Source organism: Hypanus sabinus, chromosome 22, assembly GCF_030144855.1.
Source record: "Hypanus sabinus isolate sHypSab1 chromosome 22, sHypSab1.hap1, whole genome shotgun sequence".
NCBI lineage: Eukaryota > Metazoa > Chordata > Chondrichthyes > Myliobatiformes > Dasyatidae > Hypanus > Hypanus sabinus.
Window position 1 is genome coordinate 61,081,899 of NC_082727.1, and position 20,770 is coordinate 61,102,668.

The 20,770-nt window shown below is 41.9% G+C and overlaps 1 protein-coding gene across 9 annotated transcripts in view; it reads right to left on the minus strand.

The window, feature by feature from the left end:
- ablim1b (actin binding LIM protein 1b) overlaps positions 1 to 20,770 on the minus strand; it is a 400,575-nt gene that overhangs the window by 152,150 nt on the left and 227,655 nt on the right. For all 9 annotated transcript variants that reach the window (XM_059947920.1, XM_059947911.1, XM_059947912.1 and 6 more), the window contains 2 exons: positions 8,915 to 9,041; positions 7,501 to 7,594 (listed from right to left, as the gene is read on the minus strand). In XM_059947920.1, coding sequence (XP_059803903.1) covers positions 7,501 to 7,594; positions 8,915 to 9,041 — 221 coding nt within the window. The remainder of the gene's footprint in view (positions 1 to 7,500; positions 7,595 to 8,914; positions 9,042 to 20,770) is intronic.

Genomic DNA, 20,770 nt, shown 5'->3' on the forward strand with positions numbered 1-20,770 from the left:
TGTGAGGCTCACAGGCTTATCCCCATTTCCTTCCCTGAAGAAAAGCACAACATTTGCTACACTCCAGTATTCTGGGATCTTGCTTGTTGCAAGTGAGAACACAAAGGTCTTTGGTGAAGCCCCCAGCAGTTTCTTTCAATACTCTGGGATATACAATATACCTGGAGGCCTAGGATTTTACCCTCCTTAATGATTTACAGAAGTCCCACAACTACATCTTCCTTAATCTCAAAATGTCCCAGCATATTAGCATACCTCCTCCTCTCTCTTTGCCCCATCTTCTAAATCCTTTCCCTCAGTAAATAACAGCAGACTACTTTTTTAATACCTCAGCCACTTGTATAGACTCCAAGCACAAATTCCCTCCTTCATCCTGTAGTGGACCTGTGCTCTCCTTCATTATCCTCTTAGTCCTAAGTATAAAATGTTTTGGGATCCTTGGAGATCCTTCTTGTCAAGGGCATTTTATGGCTCCTTTTGACCCTGATAATGACCTGCTGAGCAGATTTCTGTAATCCAGAGCCCAGCCTGATTTTAGCTGCCTAAACTACATAAGCTTCCTTTTCCTTCCTGACTAAACCTCAGGTCATCCAAGATTCCCTTACTTTAGCATTTTTGTCCTTACTCCTTACCAGAACATGCTGATCCCGAGCTTCCATTTGTCAGTTGTAGACTTGTCCAACAGTATCTGCCCTTTAGATTCTGCCTTATCCAGTTGGAATATGCCCTCCCCCTAATTTGGTACCTTCCTGCAAGACCCATTTTTATCCTTAATCATGACCATCTTAAAACGTAATCAGTTATGGTCCCAAAATGTTCCCAAAAATTTCACACAACTCATTGATGTTTTTAATTTTTCCAGATACATAGTGTATCTGCAACACAGTCAAGGTGAGTTTTGAAGAAAAGACACAATAATTCAGAAAAGTACTGCAGGTTGCAATATATCCCAAAAAATTACATTAATTTTATTTTGATTCCGTAAGATTGTCATAGCTGGGGGGGTATGGGGATGTGCTGCCACTACCTATTAAATGCTCCCAACAGCAGGCACCTCAAATAGCCTCTGACAACCAAGTTCAGCTCCTGGTCTTCACATGTGACTTAGCCACTAAGCCCAAAGGGCCACTTCTACTGAGAGGAGAAGAGGCAAAGGTAGGTTTACTGGCACCTTAAAAGCATTAGCTTCAGGCAGATGGGGCTTGTCAATCATTGTTGAGAATGAAAACTTTGATCTCAAACCTCCACTGCCTTGCAGGCTTCACGAGTAAACCTGAGGATAAGTCCAGAGCTGGAGTCCCTAAGGCAGTTCGATGTTGTTGAGTTCAACACTGACTGGCAACTCCTGTGACACTGCTGGTGCCAGACTGCATCATTTTCCGCCATTCCTTTGGAGTCATCAGCTGTGTGGAGAGGGGGATCCTGCTGCATGGGCAACAGCTTGCTCTCCATATCGTACTGGTTTGGCTTGCGTAGACAGCTAGGATGCAAGTTTGTTCAAGTTTGTCATTCAAGCATACATGAATGATGAATAAAGCCAAACGAGACAGTGTTCCTCCAGGGCTATGGTGCAAAACATAGTACCAGCAGTCACACACAGCACGAGGCACAAATATCAGTAAAATATAGTCACAGAAACAGAGAAAGAAAATGGCAACATCCATGGGGGCCTATAAAATATATTTCAGCATGTTGACTATATCTCAGGCAGCTATACTGCAATAATTGCCGAATGATTCAGGGAAACAAAATGCTAAATCTTGCTTACATATCTTTGAGACTATTGTTCTCTTTACATGATATAACAGTGCTATCTTGTGGTACCTCTGCTATATTTCTTCAAGTTAGTTGTCTTTTTATATCTCATTGGATAAAATCATATAATGATAATGTTAGTCAGATCTTGCAAATAGAACCTTGTGCTCATTTAATATCAAAAAGCAAAATTGACATTGTGAAGGGAAGATTAATTTTTAATCTTTTTACAGAAAAATCAATTGAAAGGCAAAGCAATGTAAACAGTTTGGGGACCAAATAGAAGCTCCTTATTACTTACTTTCTCAAAGATACTACAGATAATAAAACCAGTCTCAGAATTATAGCACATAGTCAAAATACTGCTGGAAATATGCTCATTTCTTTGCATCTATTTACAGAATATAAATTAGAATGTAAATTAACATTATAGATATATATCATTTATCAATATACAAATGGCAGTTTTTTTTACATGGTTGAGATCTGCAGCATAAACACATTTGTGTTTCTGTTCTGTTGTATTAAAGCTTCGATTGAGCAACTGTTAACAACTATTATTTTGCATTCCATCATGGCTTTCGTGATTGAGGTCTCGACTGATCAATGAGATGATACAAAGGTGACTCTCTATGTCACCTGCTCACTGCAGAACAGCCAGCCACATTCTGGAGAACTGACTATTCAGACCAACAGAATGGACTGCATTGTTGAAAGCAGGTTGTTCAATGGGGGGCATTCTGTAACAGAAACACACTATACAAACAGCAATATGAGGGAGCCCTACTTTTCCACACTCAACACAATGATCAAACAATAGAGAACTTGTTGAAAAAATATTAAATAGAGCTGAATTTCAGAGAAATAAATTATTAGCATAATTATTTCTGCATTAAAATTTTAAATTCAACATTCTGTTGGTGAGAGAAAGCTGCAACAAGTTTAGTATTTGAATTCAACTGTGAGCTCAAGACACACATAGATCTTACTTACTTATTGAGTTACAGTGCAGAACAGGCTCTTCTGACCCTACAAGCCACACCATCCAGCAACCCCCAAATTAACCCTAGCCTAATCACGGGGCAATTTACAATGATCAATTAACCAACTAATGGGTACATCTTTGGACTGTGGGTGTTAACCAGAGCATCCGGAGAATATCCACACATTCCATGGGCAGGACGTACAGTCTTCTTATGGATGACATCAGAATTAAACTTGGAACTGCAACATCCGGAGCGTTAACAGTGTGGCGTTAACTCTGTGCAGCCATGGCGTGCACGGCTGAGGGATCGTGATGCTGCCTTCAGATGGGGGGATGTGACAGCAAGAACTGTGCTTTCCTGCTCCATCAGGAAGACAAAACAGGAGAATATATAGCCACTAGTATGGGAACTAGCCAAGCCTCAAACCAGAAGTCCCTACAAAGGACTGTAAGGATGGCCGAGAGGATTATAGGAGTCTCCCTACCAGAGGGACAACTTCACTGCACTGTTCCCACAACCTATGGACTCACTTTGAAGGACACTTCATCTCATGTTCTCCATTTTATTGCATATTTTAATTAATTACTTTACATATTATATCTTTTTTTTCCTTTTGTATTTGCACAGTTTGTTGTCTTTTGCACACTGGTTGTTTGTCCACCCTGTGGGGTGCAGACTTGATTTTACTGTGTTTCTTGTATTTACTGTGAATGCCTGCAAGAAAATGAATCTCAATATTGTACCAGTAACAGGACTTCAAACGTCAATGTTATTGGGCTTTCTTATTTAATGCTATTCTGTATTATCATTGGACACATTTCTGACATAATGGATTGTCTTCACACAGTACTTTACTCAAAATGTAGATCTTGAAAGGGTCACTGTTCCACCAACTTGGAACCCACTTGGTACAAATGCTGTAAAATTCAAACTTCTGTAGACCGAACTGAGATTCAGGATACGATTCCTTTGTCCACAGAGTGAAGATGCAGGATCTACAGGTCCCATTCTCTCATGCATCCTTGATTTTGTCTGGGGAAATCAGAGTCTCCCAACTGCCCTCTGTTTTCCTACTTGATAATCCCTTTCAACGCACGAAAGTGCAAATCACTTAGACTGAAGTATAATAAAATCAGCACCATTGAACTCCCTTAGTAACAAGAGGGAAAAATGACCAGCATGGAGATACAAAAATAGGCCAGTGGACATGTATTTGGCAATGAATCACTTCTTAAAAGCTGTTCACTACCTACAAGATGCAAGTCAGAAGAGTAGTGGAAGCTTGACACTAACTGGGATAAAATAATCCCGTTTGATTAGTACCTTTTGGTGCACTGTGGCCACTATGTACAGTGAGTACAGGAGCAAGTTACAACAGGCTCTCACGCAGCAACTTCCAATTCCAGAGGCAAATGGACACCCTGACTCCAAGTCACGCACCACCCTCATTTCATACACATAAAATTGCTGGTGAATCAATGCTCTATGTCTCTGACCTCCATTTGGGAAGATCCTCCTTCAATTTTGAGGAGAATTGTAAAACATAGAGTGAAACTGCATATAAAAATGCACAAAAGGTAACAGGAATAATAAAGAGCAGCTAGGTTGGGTGGGACTACAACTAGAGAGCGAAAGGTGAAAAATTTAAGGGGAACGTGAGGGGAACCTTCACCCAGGAGAGTTGTGAAAGTGTGGAATGAGCTGCCAGTGCAAGTGGTGCATGTGAGCTTGACTTCATTGTTTAAGAAGAGTTTGGATTGGTACATGGTTGGATGGTAGGGGTATGGAGGGCTATGGGCCCAGTGCAGGTCGATGGAAGTTGGCAGTTTAAATGGTTCAGCACAGACTAGATGGGCTGAAGGGCCTGTCCCCATGCTGTACATTTCTAAGACTCTACACTGATTAAAACGTTCTGTTTACTGTCACAGAAGCAGAGAAAATGGTAGATCTTGCAATGCAGGAATTGCTATTACTCAGTAATTTCCAACAGTGACAGCAGTCTTCACATGTTAATGTCATTTCCCCTGTTCCAAAAATTTTTATTTATACTAGTTTCCATTCCAGATGAAGGAAAAACACGCCTTGCATCCAGGGGAGCCGGGATAAATTATGGCAAGTTGATGGTCGTGCCATCAGGTTGGCGGCTGCCCAGACAGAATGAGGAGGTGCTCCTCCAGCCTGAGTGTGGCCTCACTGTGACAGCATCGAAATGAAAATGGGAAGTCAAATTCAAATGGGCAGCCACTGAGAAACCCCCCCTTTGTGGCAGACAGAGTAAAAGGCCCTTTGACCAAATGGTCCCCCAGTCTACGGCGGGTCTCACTAAAGTAGCACTGGGAGCGCCAGGTATAGTAGGTGACCCTGACAGACTCGCAGGTAAAGTGTTGCCTCACCTGAAGGGACCTGAATGGTGGTGAGGATGGCTGTGTTGGGGTCAGATGTAGTGTTTGTCCCACTTGCAGGGATCAGTCCCAGGAGGAAGATCAAGTGAGGAGAGACAAGCGGACAAGGGAGAGATCACATGGGAGATCACTCATCTCTGGTGCCCCTCCTCCTCTCCTTTCTCCCATGGTCAACCATTCTCTAATGCCAGATTCCTTTTTCTTCAGTGCTTACCTCTTCCACTCATCACATCCCAGCTCCTTATTTCACACCCCTCCCCCACACATCTACCTTCCCTCATCTCTCACCTGCTAGTTTGTACTCCGATCCCTCCCCCCACTTTCTTATTCTGGCTTCTTCCCCCTTCCTTTCCAGTCCCGATGAAGGGTCTTGGTCCCAAAAGTTCAACTGTTTACTCTTCTCCATAGATGCTGCCTGATCTGCTGAGTTCCTCCAGCGGTTTGTTTGTGTTGCACCTGGAGAATCTCTTGTGCTTATGAATTCCCATTTAACTCACGGCCATTTTGTCTTCTTCTCACCAGATCTCCTCAGATACAACCACTGACCTACGCACTCAAGGAAGCTGGCCGTGAGAGATCAGTCTGCCCGTGGTTGGGAGGTAGGATGAAATGGGATCACTCAGTGAAAACCTATGCTGTCACGGGGAGAACAAGCAAACTGCAGGCTGACAGCACCAGAGGTCGGCACTGAACCAGGTTACCTGGTGCTGTGAGGGAACCGGGTGACCAGCTGTGCTGCCCTGCATGTTCCAGCAGGGGTGATGCTGGGATGGGGACAGGTAACAGAGAAATCTTTATTCAACCACAGGATCGATGAAAGCAGAACAAACACACCAGAATATTCACAACAACCTTTTAACAGCTGGTGAGATAACTGCTGAGGTCCGGGGCCTAGTTTCCAGTTGTTATTTGGCCTTTTCACACAACAACGTTTGCTGTCTCATTATTCATTTATATGAAGTCAACAGAAAGTGGGCTGCTGATTCAGGCCGAGTGCATTTTGTGCAATAGGCAATAATAATTTCATCCTCATATAGTTCCAAGTATTTCAGCCTGAAGCAAACTAAATCCCTGTGAATCTAAATGTGAGAACTCTTCAACCATGTTTTTGCAGCACCCTCACTGTTAGCCAAACCATCACAGGGATTTTTATTATAAAATATCTCAAGGCACTTTACGCTGTGAATTTCTTTGAGGTTCAATGACTCATTTTAATCCATCAAAATCAAAACGTCCCTTCAATCAGTCTGACCTATAAACTACATGTAGCATTAACATCACTGGCTCATCACTCTGTTCCTGTCGTCATTTTCTGTTTTAATGTATTATAATCCATCCTGGGTCCAACATATCAATGCAGTTACTAAGGCAGCTCGTCAACAGCTATATTTCATGAGGGGTTTTAGTATCTCACCAAAGACACCTGCAAATTTCTACCATGAAGAGCATTCTAACTGGCTGCATCATTGACTGGCATGGAGGTGGGGTACTGCAAGGATTAAAATAAGATGCAGAAAGTTGTAAGCTCGGTCAGCTCCATCATGGGCACTCGCCACAATATTAACAAATTTCACAATATATGCCAGTGATATTAAATCTGATTCTGAAAATTCAGGCTAAAATATTTACCATCATAAAATAAAGTTCTCAGGAATTAATAGTAATTCATTCAATCCTGTAGATTATTTGCTTTAAGTGGATCATATAGAGGGGTTAAATAACTTTCAGTTGCTTAAATGTCAGCTTTTGCTTGCATACATCCAGAACCTATTGTTTAATCTATTGGTAAAACACATCAAACACTGTAAAAGATTGAAATAGACAGCAAGTCAGGAAGGGAGCCATCACACAATAACTGCCTGGTGTTTTGTGAATTTGTTAGCTTTGTTTTGGATGTCCAGATTTTACCTTTTTTTTAAAAGGAAGATTTTCAGTTTTATATGGAATCTTCAAGAGAGGCAAGTGGGAGAGGAGGATTCAGGAGGGAAGTTCATAGCCTGGGCCCTCAGTAGCTAAAGGCAAAACGAAGATAGCTTTGGGACTGGAGAAATTGCCAGAATTAGAGGGTGTAAGTGCTCGCGAGAGAATTATAGAACTGAAAATGATTAAGGAAACATGGAAGGAGAATTCAGAAAATTGGGATCTTAAGAGTAAAATTAAGGTATCGTTTAATAATTGTCCACAAGTACATGAGTGATGTCTGCAAGTTGGTTAGTGGAACTAGAAAAACAATTGAACCAAAACACCTCCAATTTAATAGAAAGCAGAATTTAATCTCACTTGGTTGTGATTTACATGAAGAACATATGTTCTCAGCAAAAACACTAATTTTTATTAAGGAGTTGCCATTCACATACCTCCAAGACCTTTCCTGTGATGAATTTGTCACACTCTTCACATTTCACACCGAAGAGATTTTGATAATCCATTTCGCAATAAGGAGCACCATCTCTGTCAGAGATTTATGAAGAAAGGAGGATTAAGAACAACTTTGCAAAGAAATGCAATATAACTAAGCTCACAAATTTAAACCAAAATTAAACTTGGTATTGGATACAAAAGATTAATAAAGATGGTTTGGAGACCACAGTATGTTAGCAATATACTGCATATGTTCATCATATAACATTGAGGATAATGTTTAAAATCTGAAACTAAAATCCAATTCAATTCGACTAAGCAAGCTGCCATATTTTACAAATTAGTCAGTGATAGACTATTCTAAATACTTACACCAGATAGATATATAAAAGTCACATAATATCCCATTGCTGCATATTAATGCCACTTCAAGAGTTTAATATAATCTCAAGAAACAGCACCTTATATTTTAGAAAAGAACCATAAAACATATTTTGACTCAGAACATTACAGAATTCCAAGTTAATTATAAAGTTTAACAAATTCTGTGAAACACTGTTATACTCATTTATGCCACACACAGTCCAGTATTTTATTTCTTTACTTGTCCCATTACCATCGATTTTTGCCTTGCACAATTGTCTTTTTTTCCTTTCTACCTGTTCTGCATTCCATTTCATTACAAATCTTCCATTTCCTCCTCTGTATCTTAAATTTATCTTTAACTGCTCTAAGTTCTGAATAAAGATACTACCCCTCAATCTTCAGGCTCTTGAACCAATGGGGCTAACTTCACTCGCCCCATCACTGAACTGTTATAACAATCTATGGACTCACTTTCAAGGGTTCTTCATCTCACATTCTCAATATTTATTGCTTATTTATTTATTATTAGTATTTCTTTATTTTTATATTTGCACAGTTTGTCGTCTTTTGCACTTTGATTGAACACCCAAGTTGGTGCGGTCTTTCATTGACTCTGTTATAGTTACAATTCTATGGGTTTACTGAGCAGGCCCACACGAAAATGAATCGCAGGATAGTATATGGTGACATGTATGTTCTCAGGTAATAATTTTACTTGAAATATTAACTGTTTCACAATCACTTGTTGAGTTACACAGCTATCTCAGCAAGTTATTTATATAGTTTGCTGTGGTATTTAACAGTACTGTGTAATACTGTATTTTACTTTTTTATTTTCAACATGATATTGATATTTTTAAACACAAGAGATTCTGCAGATGCTGGAAATCTAGAGCAACACAGACAAAATGCTGGAGGAACTAATATCAGTTCCCCCAGATTCAATTAATGCCAGTGTTATATTGCATTAAACTTCAAAACAGGATAAAACAAGCTCACCATTGTACTCTGTGCATTCTAGCAAAGAGTGTGATTTGCACTTACTTGCTGATGTACTCTCCGGTGAGGACCTTCCCACATGACTTGCACTTGAAACATCCTAGGTGCCACTGATGCTCGAGAGCCAGTAAGGCTTGTCCATTTTTAATATCTCTGCCACAGCCGGCACAATCTGAAAACAGAAAGGAATCCATGTAAGAAATATAAACAATAAAAACCATTAGCTTCCTAAGCACCGTCCCCTCTGAGCTGTGTAGGTGCCTGGCCTCGCAGTAGCTGAAACGTGCCTGTGCATATTTACTGAGATACCACGCAGAATAGGCCCTTCCAGCCCCTCGAGCCATGCCCCCAGCAAACCCCGATTTAATCCAACTGGCAGCTCTTTGGACAGTTGAAGGAAACAGGAGCACTCGGAGAAAACTCACACGGTCACCGACAGAACGCACAGACTGGGATTTGAACCCAGTTTGCTGGTACTGTTGAGTTACTGCACTGCCCCTTTGTTGCCATGCAGCTGGAATTTTCTGTTCTATAACATGCTACACAGTTTTCAGGCTGTGTAAACATTTCATACTCAGAGCAACGATTGGATCATGCAACTGTATAAAAATAAAATCGGAGCGAATGTTGCTCCTAAACCAGGGATTGTGGGTTGAAGTCCCATCTGGAGTAGTGCAACTTCTGAATAGGCAATGCACATCGATTCCATTAATACTTGAAAGACTGAGAGTGCTTCAAGTTACAAAACTGCTACAAACTGTAACAATAAACACAGAATGGAAGTCAGTAGATGATTGTTAATAAACCATTGGCCCACTGAATGCCAATGTCATAATATATATTGATGCACCATCAATAACTCACACTGAGACGTAAGGCGAGATATCGGCTTTTATTGACTGGAAGAAGGAACCAGGAGTGAGTGTCCATCATACTATGACCTGGAGACTGAAGCCGAGCGTCAGGCCTCAGATCGCCTTTATACAGGGGCCTGGGGAGGAGCCACAGGAGCAGTCAGCAGGGGGTGTGTCCAGACAGGCACATAGTTCACCACATATATATTACAAAAGTAACATTTAGGGTGCCACACAGATTTCAGGCCATGTAAATTTTCCTGCTCACAGCAATGTTTGGTCTGTGCAGCTGTAAAGAAATTAAAGAGATGCTGACAAAGATAATTTCCCAAAGCATATATCAAACAAAAGTGATTATTGAATCAAATAAGAAGATACCAAGGGTAGTAATAAACTAACTCTACAAAAAGCTTTGCTTTGATGACTTCCATATTTATAACCAGGCAAGAATCAGCCTTTTAATTCTGACAATTCGATACTAGTTCTAATTTCTTCACAGGAGTAGAGCTATTTTTGTCAACTTCCTAGTCTCACTTACAAACATGTTATTGCTCAGAGAACTATAGTCAGTAAATTATTGGGTTTTGTGCTTTTCCATCTGCTTAATATGTACAGTACTCTTCCTCAAAGAAGCAAGAACCAAATGTAGTGCTTACCAACAATCTTAGAACAACTCATGTCCCCATCCAGGTTACTTAATGAACACACACCAATTAGGACCTTAGACCCACAGTTCAAGATCGACTATTTCCTGTCCCTCCTATAATTGTAATCCCGTGGGAACAGAAGGATGGAATGATGTATTCCTGTTAAGTTGCAGGAAAAGTGACAAGAAAAAAGTACAGTATTGAAATGTGGCAGAATTTGGCTGAAATGTCAATTGGCATGGTGTGACAGGAATACATCCAAGCATGTTTTAGCAAGTAGCTCATGCAATATTGTGCAGTTTCTCCAGCTTTTTGGGTGTTGCTTTGAATGTAGTATCTGCATTTGCAATCTGACAGAGCCTGAGCAGTTTTGTAAAGAAGAATGGGGGAAAATTGTAGAGTCCAGATGTGCAAAGCTGATAGAGACCTGTCCACACAGACGGAAGCTGTAATTGCTGCCAAAGGTGCATCTACTAAATACTGACTTGAAGGAGGTGAGTAATTATGCAATCAATTATTTTGTAATGAGTAATTGTAATAAAATCAGACCAATTTGTAGAAATCTGCTCTCACTTCCACATGAAAGAGACTTTTCCTGTTGTTCAGTGTTAAATAATTCAAATTAAATCCACTGTGATTCAATGTTATAAAACAATAAAACACGAAAACTTCCAGGGGGGGTGGTTTAAATACTTTTAAAAGGCACCGTATTTCACTATTACAACCCTGAGATTCTTATCTTGTGGGCTTTCACAGTAAATATAAGAAACACAATAGAATCACTGAAAGACTACACCAACAGGATAGGCAAACAACTAATGTGCAAAAGAAACAAACTGTGCAATGACAAAATAAAAATAATAAATGATAAGCAAATAATAAATATTGAGAATATGAGATGAAGAGTCATTGAAAGTGAGTCCATTGGCTGTGGGAACATTTTAGTGATGGGGTGAGTGAAGTTATCCCCTTTGGTTCAAGAGCCTGATGGTTGGGAGGTACTGTCGGCCCTCCCTCATCCACAGGTTCCACATGCGCGGATTCAACAAACCGTGGATCGGGAAAACCCATAAGTTCTCACTCCAGCTCTCATTGTTTGAGCATGTACAGACTTTTTTTCTTGTCATTATTCCCTAAACAATACAGTATAACAACTATTTACGTAGCATTTACATTGTATAAGGTACTATAAGTAATCTAGAGATGATTTAAAGCACAGTCTTTAAGTCGGATTCGTACGTAAGTTGGAGCAGGTACATCTGGTATTATTATTATTTAGTATCAGTCAAATGTGTGTCTTAGTATATAGCATATATTTTACCTTTCTATGCATATAAAACACTTAAGAAATGTATATATTTCAATAATTAAACCACTGCGTTGCTTAGTAATAGTTGCAGCTTTCATCCGGGCAGGGCCTTTCCCATGATCCATTATTCTCACTTTATCCTTTAAAATTGCTCCGATCGTTGACCGACTGTAGCCTAACGCTTTTCCAATGACTGATGGCATTTCACCTCTTTCCGATCGCTTTATTTCCATGTTCTTTTCAATTGTGATTGTTTTCAGTCAACAGAACAGAAACACTGCGGATTCAGCAGCAGCCACGGGTGGCGGGTCCCGAGCTCCACCGGGTCCTATAGACCACCGCGCTGAAGACTTGAGCATCGTTTTTTGGTATCCGCAGGGGGTCCCGGAACCAATCTCCCGCGGATAAGGAGGGCCAAATGTAATAACTGTTCCTGAACCTGGTGGTGTGGGCCCTGAGGTTCCTGTACTTTTTTTCCTGATGGCAGCAGCAAAAAGAGAGCATGGCTTGGTCGCTGGGGGCCCTTGATGATGGATGCTGCTTTCCTGTAACAGTGTTCCATATAGACATGCTCAGTGGTGGGAAGAGTTTTCCTCCTGATGGACTGGACCATATCCATTACTTTTTGTAGGACTTTCCATTCAAGGGCGTTGGTGTTTCCAAACCAGGCCGTGATGCATGCAGTCAGTATACTCTCCACCACGCACTTATAGAATTTGCCAAAGTTTCAGGTGTCATGCTAAATCTTTGGAAACTTCTGAGGACGCAGAGGCACTGCCTGTGCTTTCTTTGCCATGGCACTTGAGTACTGGACCCAGCACAGATCCTCTGAAATAATAACATTGGGTCATTTAAAGTTCCTAACACTCTCCACCACTAATGACATGGCAGAGCAGATTTGATAGGCTGAATGGCCTAATTCTGTTCCTTTGCCTTATGGCCTGATGATCCCCAAATGGGGACTGGCTCATGGACCTCCAGCTGCCTCCCCCTGAACTCAACCATCAGCTCCTTGGTCTTGCTGACATTGAGTGAGTGGTTGGTAACTCAGCCAGGTTTTGAATCTCTCTCCCATATGCTGATCCATCACCAGCTTTGGTTCAGCCAATGACATGGTCACCAAGTGCAGGGCAATTTACTACTGAAGCGTGCTATTTGCAAGATCACTCTGCATCAGGGTTAACATCATGAGCAACTTAGTAAATCAAGCAGTTGTGCCAGAAGATCCCCTGGTGGGAATGAATAACCTCACTAACTTGATAACCTTGCTTTAATGGACCCAGGCCTGGATTCTACAAAGTTAGCTGATTTCCACAGCCTGTGTAGAGAGATAAATGGCCCAAGAAATGCTGGGCAGTGGAGGGGATAACATCAGAGGTCCAGTGAAGAATCAAAAATTGATGAATTGCAGCATAAAGTGAGTCCACATGATGGCAGGTGGTGGTTGTGATATGGTCCACGGATGAATAATTGGTTGGAACTCACCGTGCAGACGCTTTCATTAAATGTGATCAGAAGATCACTGAAGAAACATGAGCAGCTGTTTCAAGACAATCAGATATTCAGAATAATATGTGACATTAAAAAACTCAGTTAGATTATTGTATAACCACACTAATCAGCACAGCAAGGAATATGGAAAATGGCAGCTTGTGGTTTAATTGGGTACACTAGTCCGAAATGGCAAAACTCATCCATCCCGCTGACAGCCGCCATTCAGCTCCAAGAACCACAGGAAGAATTTCCAGGGTAGCTTTAAAGTGAAGGAACAATATATCTCTTATCTCCTAGCCAACAACGTTTTTCAAAGAACTGTGGACTTGTACTTCTCACTGCCCAATACCTTTGGTCTGGACATTGAATACAAGAACTTCTTGGCCAAACAGCAGAATTTTGCAATTTTCCTCGTATCAGGAACTCAATTGTCCAGCTAACACCCATTTTCAAAGCATTTGTTCTAAAGCCTGAGAGAGATTTAATTTGCAGCCAGAGGATTCCTCACAGTTAGCTGGCCCTGACAATCGAACACTAGATGGCAGTCATGAATTACAAGATCTGTTAAACACAACAGAGGTGGGTCATCGAACTACAACAGTGCTTTCAGTTGCTGCTCCTGTGTGCAGCTGTAACTGAGATGACTTTCAGGTATCTGCCATACCAAAGAACCTTAGGAAAGATTTTGAGGATCAGCAGACAGGACAGACACACGACCACCAGAGTACTGGAGGAGGCCAACATGAATAGCCTCTTCACCACGATAAAGGGACACCAACTCCGATGGACAGGTTATATCATCCGGATGCCTAACTCACGCCTCCCTTAACAGATCCTTTACTATCAGTTGAAGGAAGATCAGTGAGCCGCTGATGGCCAAAGGAAACACTTCAAAGATCACATCGATATCAGTCTGAAGAAATTCACAACGTATCTAAAAGCTGTGAAGAGCTTGTATGTTCTCCTCATGAGTTTCCTCTGGATGCTCCAGTTTCCTTTAATAGTCTAAAGACATACCAGTTGGCAGGTCATTGTAAATTGTCCCATGATAGTTTAGGGTTGAATCAGGGTTGTAGGGTCGCTGGGCAGTGCGGCTCGAAGGGCTGGAAGGACCTGTTCCACTCTGTATCTCTAAATAAATGGCCATTTGATGAACAGCAGAGACTAGGTGGACTGAAGGGCCTGTTACCAGACTGGATATCTATGACCAAGACACACACACACACACACACACACACACACACACACACACACACACACACACACACACACACACACACACACACACACACACACACCTGACAGATCCCAAAGCTTTATCTATGTATTTTCTTGCTGATGAGCTGTACACCAGAATCCAGTCTATCCCAGGAATCACAATCAGAACCAGGTTTATTATCACCAGCATGTGACGTGAAATTTGTTAATTTAGCAGCAGCAGCTCAATGCAATACATAATATAGCAGAGAGAAAAAGTAATAATAAATAAAATAAAGCATAATAATAAACAAGTAAATCAATTACATATATTGAATAGATTTTTTAAAAGTGCAAAAATAGAAATACTGTACATTAAAAAAAGTGAGATAGTGTCCAAGGGTTCAATATCCATTTAAGAATTGGATAGCAGAGGGGTAAAAGCTGGTCCTGAATCACTGAGAGTGTGCCTTCAGGCTTCTGTACCTCCTACCTGATGATAACAGTGAGAAAAGGACATGCCCTGGGTGCTTGAGGTCCTTAATAATGGACACTGCCTTTCTGAGACACTGCTCCCTGAAGATGACCTGGGTACTTTGTAGGCTAGTACCCAAGATAGAGCTGACTAGATTTACAACGTTCCTCAGCTTCCTTCGGTCCTGTGCAGTAGCCCCTCCATACCGGACAGTGATGCAGCCTGTTAGAATGCTCTCCACAGTATAAATAGAGAACTAGAGTGTATCTGTCGACATGTCAAATCTCTTCAGACTCCAACTAAAGTATAGTCGCTGTCTTGCCTTCTTTATAACTACATCAATAGGTTGGGACCAGGTTAGATCCTCAGAGATCTTGATACCCAGGAAGTTAAAGCTGCTCACTTTCTCCACTTCTGATCCCTGTATGAGGACTGATATGTGTTCCTTCATCTTACCCTTCTGAAGTCCACAATCAGCTCTTTCACCTTACTGACGTTGAGTGCCAGGTTGTTGTTACAGTACCATTCCACTAGTTGGCATATCTCACTCACCACCTGAGATTCCACCAACAATGGTTGTTATTGTCAGCAGCCTCTCAAAGCATTTCATCAGTGTCGATGTGAGTGCTACTGGGCAATAGTCATAAAGGCAGTTCACATTATTCTTCTTAGGCACTGGTATAATTGTGGCCTTTTTGAAGCAAGTGGGAACTTCTGCCTGTAGCAGTGAGAGGTTGAAAATGTCCTTGAATACTCCCGCTAGTTGGTTGGAACAGGTTTTCAGAGCCTTACCAGGTGCTCCATCAGGACCTGCTGCTCTTTAAAGACGGTCTAACATTGGCCTCTGAGACAAAGTTCACAGGATCATCAGGTGCAGCAGGGATCTTCACTGCTGTAGTTGTGTTCTCCCTTTCGAAGCGGTCATAGAAAGTGTGCAGAGAAGGAGGAAGAATAAACAACTTTTCTCACAGATGCTGCTTGTCAGAAGCAGAGTAGGCCAGTCAGCCCCTCAAACCTGCTCTGTCATTCAGCACTACTCTCCTGCAGCACCACCATATCCCTTTATTCAGTGGATAACTGTCCGGAATATACTCAGCAGTTCCGCCTCCACGGTGCCAGAAGGTAGAGAACACTCCAGCTGACAAATTCAGGATCAAATTAATGTTGATTGTTATTGCCGGGCTGGATTGAAAAGGTCAGGGTGTCAGGACTTGAGGCAAGGGACAGGCCGGCTCTGCGCTGAACCAAGTTTATCTCGGGATGGATCTTTGTGGACTTGCTCAGAATGCTATTTGATTGCATTCATTGCTTTCACTTTTTGTTCGCATGGTTTGTTTTTTTCCCTCTCTGCACACTGGGTGCTGGACAGTCTTCTTTTTCTGAATGGGTTCATTGGGTTTCTTTGTTTGGTGGCTGTCTGTACGGAGATGATTCTCAAGGTTGTATAATGCTTAGATACTTCGATAATAAATGTCCTTTTAACTTTGATCTGACTGTACATACATACAACCAAGCAGTGCACCCACAAAACATACCTCACACACACCACAGAAACCAGAATATCACCAAAACAAGTTAATAAAATATAGTTGAAAATACAGCACAATTAAACACCGTATGTTAAGGGATCTGGGGGGCACTGCACAGGATTGAAATAAGCTGCAGAAACTTGTAAACTCAGTCAGCTCCATCATGGGCAACAGCCTCCCCAGCATCCAGGACATCTTTAAGGAGCGATGCCTCAAAAAGGTGGTATCATTAAGGACCCTCATCACCCAGGTCATACCCTCTTCTCATTGCTACCATCAGGAAAGAGGTACAGAAGCCTGAAGCACTCAACAATTCAGGAACAGCTTCGACAATGAACCCATGAACACTGCCTCACTACTTTTTTCTTTCTTTACACACTATTTAACCTTCTTTATACTTACTGTAATTCACAGTTTTTATTATGAATTGCAAAGTACTGCTGCTGCATAACAACAAATTTCACAACATATGCCAGTGATGTAAACCAGATTCTGATTCTGAACTGTAAACAGCTCACTGTCCAAGTGACGAGACCTCAGCGGTGGCTAGGTATTCAGGAGTCTCAAAGCCGGAGGTAAGAACCTGTTAGCCAGTCTAGCAGTCCTAGTCCTGATACTCCTGTACCTCTTTCGAGGTGGCTGTGGCTCAGACAGTTTGCGGGATGGGTGGCAGGGATCCTCAACAATGCCTCGGGGCCCTTTGGATAGAATGTTCCCGGAAAATGTCACAAATAGGGAGGACGGAGACCCCAGTGATCCTCTCGGCTGTTTTTACTGTCTTCTGTAGGGTCTTGTAGCTTCCATACCATACAATGATGCAGCCAGACAGGACACTCCCGATGGTTCTCCTGTAGAAGGTTATTAGAATGGATATGGGGAGCCATGCACATCTCAATGTCTTCTCACATCTGTCCCGAACAGCCAACCCCTCATTTTGAGGTGCTATGCCTCATTCTCAGAAACCCAGCAAGATTGGTTCAGCAGATGTGTGGTTGATCCACACATCTGCCGAACCAATCTTTAATATTTCATCGAGCTCAGGAGAGTATAATCCTGCTCTGCTTCACCTCTCATCACACGACATCAGCCCCAGGAATCCGTCCAATGAAGTTTTTTTTTGCAATACGTTTCTCAAATCCTCAGGCGAGGTCTGATTACACATTTATAGTCTCACTAGGGCCCCAGCTAATCCTCTTGCAACGAAGCCAACATGTTGTTTACCTTCTTAACCACTTGTTGGACAAGCTGGTCAGCAAAATGTTGTAGTTCGCTCTGGGCAGGAGGAATGAGTTCCAATGACTCCCTGGGCTTGCGAATCAGTAAGACTAGAGCTCAATGTTTACTACACTACCTCAACATTTTTTGCTCTATTTTTGCACTACTCATTTAACTTAATTTTATAAATCTATTTCTTATAATAATTTATATTTTTTCTATTATTACGTATTGCATTGTACTGCTGCCACCAGACAGCAGATTTCATGACATATGCCAGTGATATTAAACCAGATTCTGATAGCATCTGGGGTCCCATCATCGGCGAGCCTGGAGTTCCTGGCCAAATGTTCAGTGATCAGGGTGTCCTGGGACTAACATCGAGGACTGAGGCCAAAGACTCGAACTTGAAGTTGGCTAGGGCCGAGTCTGCAAACCTCTGCCAGGGAGATCGAAGCCCAGTTTTCGCAAGCCTGCTGAAGGGTGGAGGCCACAGGCCTGTCATGGGTTTAAAGGGCAGGTCTCCAGCGTGGCTGGGAGGGAGGGACATGGCTGGAGATGTTGGTTTTGCTTGTTGCTTGTTGTGTTCAGTATTATTCTGCCAAGCATCATGGACATGCTATGTTGGTGCCAGAATGTGTGGTGACACTTGTAGGCTGCCATCAGCATGCCGTTGGGTGTGTTGATTGTTAATACAAGTGATACATTTCACTGTGTGTTTCGATATTTACATGATAAATAATCTTGAACATCCAAGTCTGTCAAACATCAACATCTTGTAACCGCTCCTCACTTAAAAGGTCAGCTTTGCTGATTTAATTTTAAATTTTAAAATGACCACATCCACAGAAAACTCTCTGCCACCAAGCTCAATATCATCAGCAAACCTGGATAGTATCTCCAGCCCTGTGCACTGCACCAGTCACAGTCTCCCAGCCCCAAAATTACCAGTTCATTGCTATTTTCCATTTGTATTTCCATTCCTTCCACCTCACTCCCCCCACCCAACCAGCACCCAGCAGTATATTCCACAGTGGTATATACCACCTCCCTCCACGTTCCATGGTATATAACCCTCCTTCTGCCTCACTCCCCCCCCACCAACACCCAGCGGTATATACCCACTGCTTGCGCCTCACCACCCCCAACTCCCCACTAACATTCAGTTCACTAATTTTGTTCAACACTTTTTCTTATCTTCCACCTTACTGAAGGCTTTCCAGAAGACCAATTTCACTAGATCTAGTTGATCAAGACAACCTGTCCTGCCAAGAACAAACTCAAAAAACAGTTTTTGTCAATTTTTCTGATAAATACAAATTGACTCTTCCAAGTCTTAGTATTTATTTTTATATGTCCTGATCCATAATAATATATGTCTGTATCTTCCCCGTGACTGTTGTTGGATTTTCTGGCCCATGGTTTGCAGCTTTCTTTTATCACCTTTTGTAAGTAATGAGGATGCATTTATTGCCATCCAACCTGTAAACCTGCCCTACAACGTATGGAATGTGGGACGAGGACAATGCAGTGTATCCACTATCACAATAGACACCTCCTTTAAAAGTTTGGAAAAGAACCATCATGTCCTGCAGACTTACACTACCTTAGCTCGTCTAGCTTATATTCTTTTAACATAGAAGCTCTCTGGGTGGCAGGGTGTTGATAAGTCCAAAGAAGGTGTAAAGAGCTCCTTTCCTCTGCTAGCCTGCAGCTCACCTTGGGCAAGACATAGGACCTCCTTAGCGCCCCCAGCACTGCCGGTCAGGGTCACATGAAGTCATGGGAGCAGGTGGTGGATGATTGAATGAGCAGCCGGTGCATATCACAAGTGCTGGTTACGCAACGCCAGGCAGATAATCTCTGAAGAGTAGTGATAATGGCTGGGGTCACCCATCTTGTAGAGACACTGCCCAGAAGGCGGCAATGGCAAACCATTTCTGTACAAGACATTGCCAAGAACAGTGATTGGCCACATCATACAACATGGCACATAACGATGATAATGATAGAAGCTCTCACTTTAGTCGAGGTCCAAGGTTATCAGTACCTGAGATTGGTTTGGTCAAGACCCAGAGGTTAGTGAAGTCTGGAAGGTCAAGCCAAAGGTCCAAGTCTGAGATGGCTCAGCGAGTCTGGAGGTAAGGGCTTGTATTTCACAGCATGTTTCGATGTGCATTTGATAAATAAATCTGAATACTCATCTCCTCATTGACCTTTGGCTCGTTACTCAGCGAGCTTTACTCATTTCTGCACCAGACTGTGGCTGTGGCCTACAACATCACGGTGTCAACTCACTTCTGTCAACTTTATTTGCTTACTTTTATTGTTAGCACTTTTTTTTCTCTGCAGGTTGGGTGTTTAACAGTCAGTCTTCTTTTATTTCAATGGATTCTGCTGGGTTTCTTTATTTTGTGACTACCTGTAAGGAGATGAATCTCAAGGTTGTATAAAAGTATACATAATAAATGTACTTTGACTTTGAATCTAAGCCTATTGTTGTACTCTACTTTGCCTTGCCTTTATCAAGAGCTCGTTCTCTTGACCCTTAGAATTCTGAAAATGTTCCCAGTCCTGAGGATTATTGCTTTTGTTGGCAATATTGTAAGCCTTTTCCTTTAATCTAATGCCATCTTTATCGTGACACCCACAGCTGGATCACTTCCTGGTGTTTTTGTTGCCTGATAAAGGGGATATATATTACTCTTAATTATTATGCTTTAGACCTGGCACTGACTTGGAGACCCTATAGATTCCAATGGAGATTGCAAGACAAAGAATTAGGAGGCAGAGTAGAAGGCAAATTGTTTTCATTTAAAATATTTTTGTTTAGCTTAATACTTTTATAAACGATAAGAGAAGGGAAACTCTGATCTCAAAGCTCTGCTGCTTTATGGCTATACTCACCTATAGGGAAGACTTCAGAGTAAACCCTGAAGGAAGATCCAGAGCTGGAGTCCCTAAGGAAGTCTTACATTGTGTTTAACACTGACTGGCAACTCATGTGATGCTGCTGGTACCAAAATATATCAGTCTTTGCTGTTCCTTTGGATTTATCAGCTGCGTGAAGAGCTTGCTTCCCATATTATACAGCTCTGGCTTGCATATCACGAAAGCAGCTGGGATACAACATCCACAGTCAACGTGGCCAATGGAGGGCCTCAACGATACTTCTAAACAT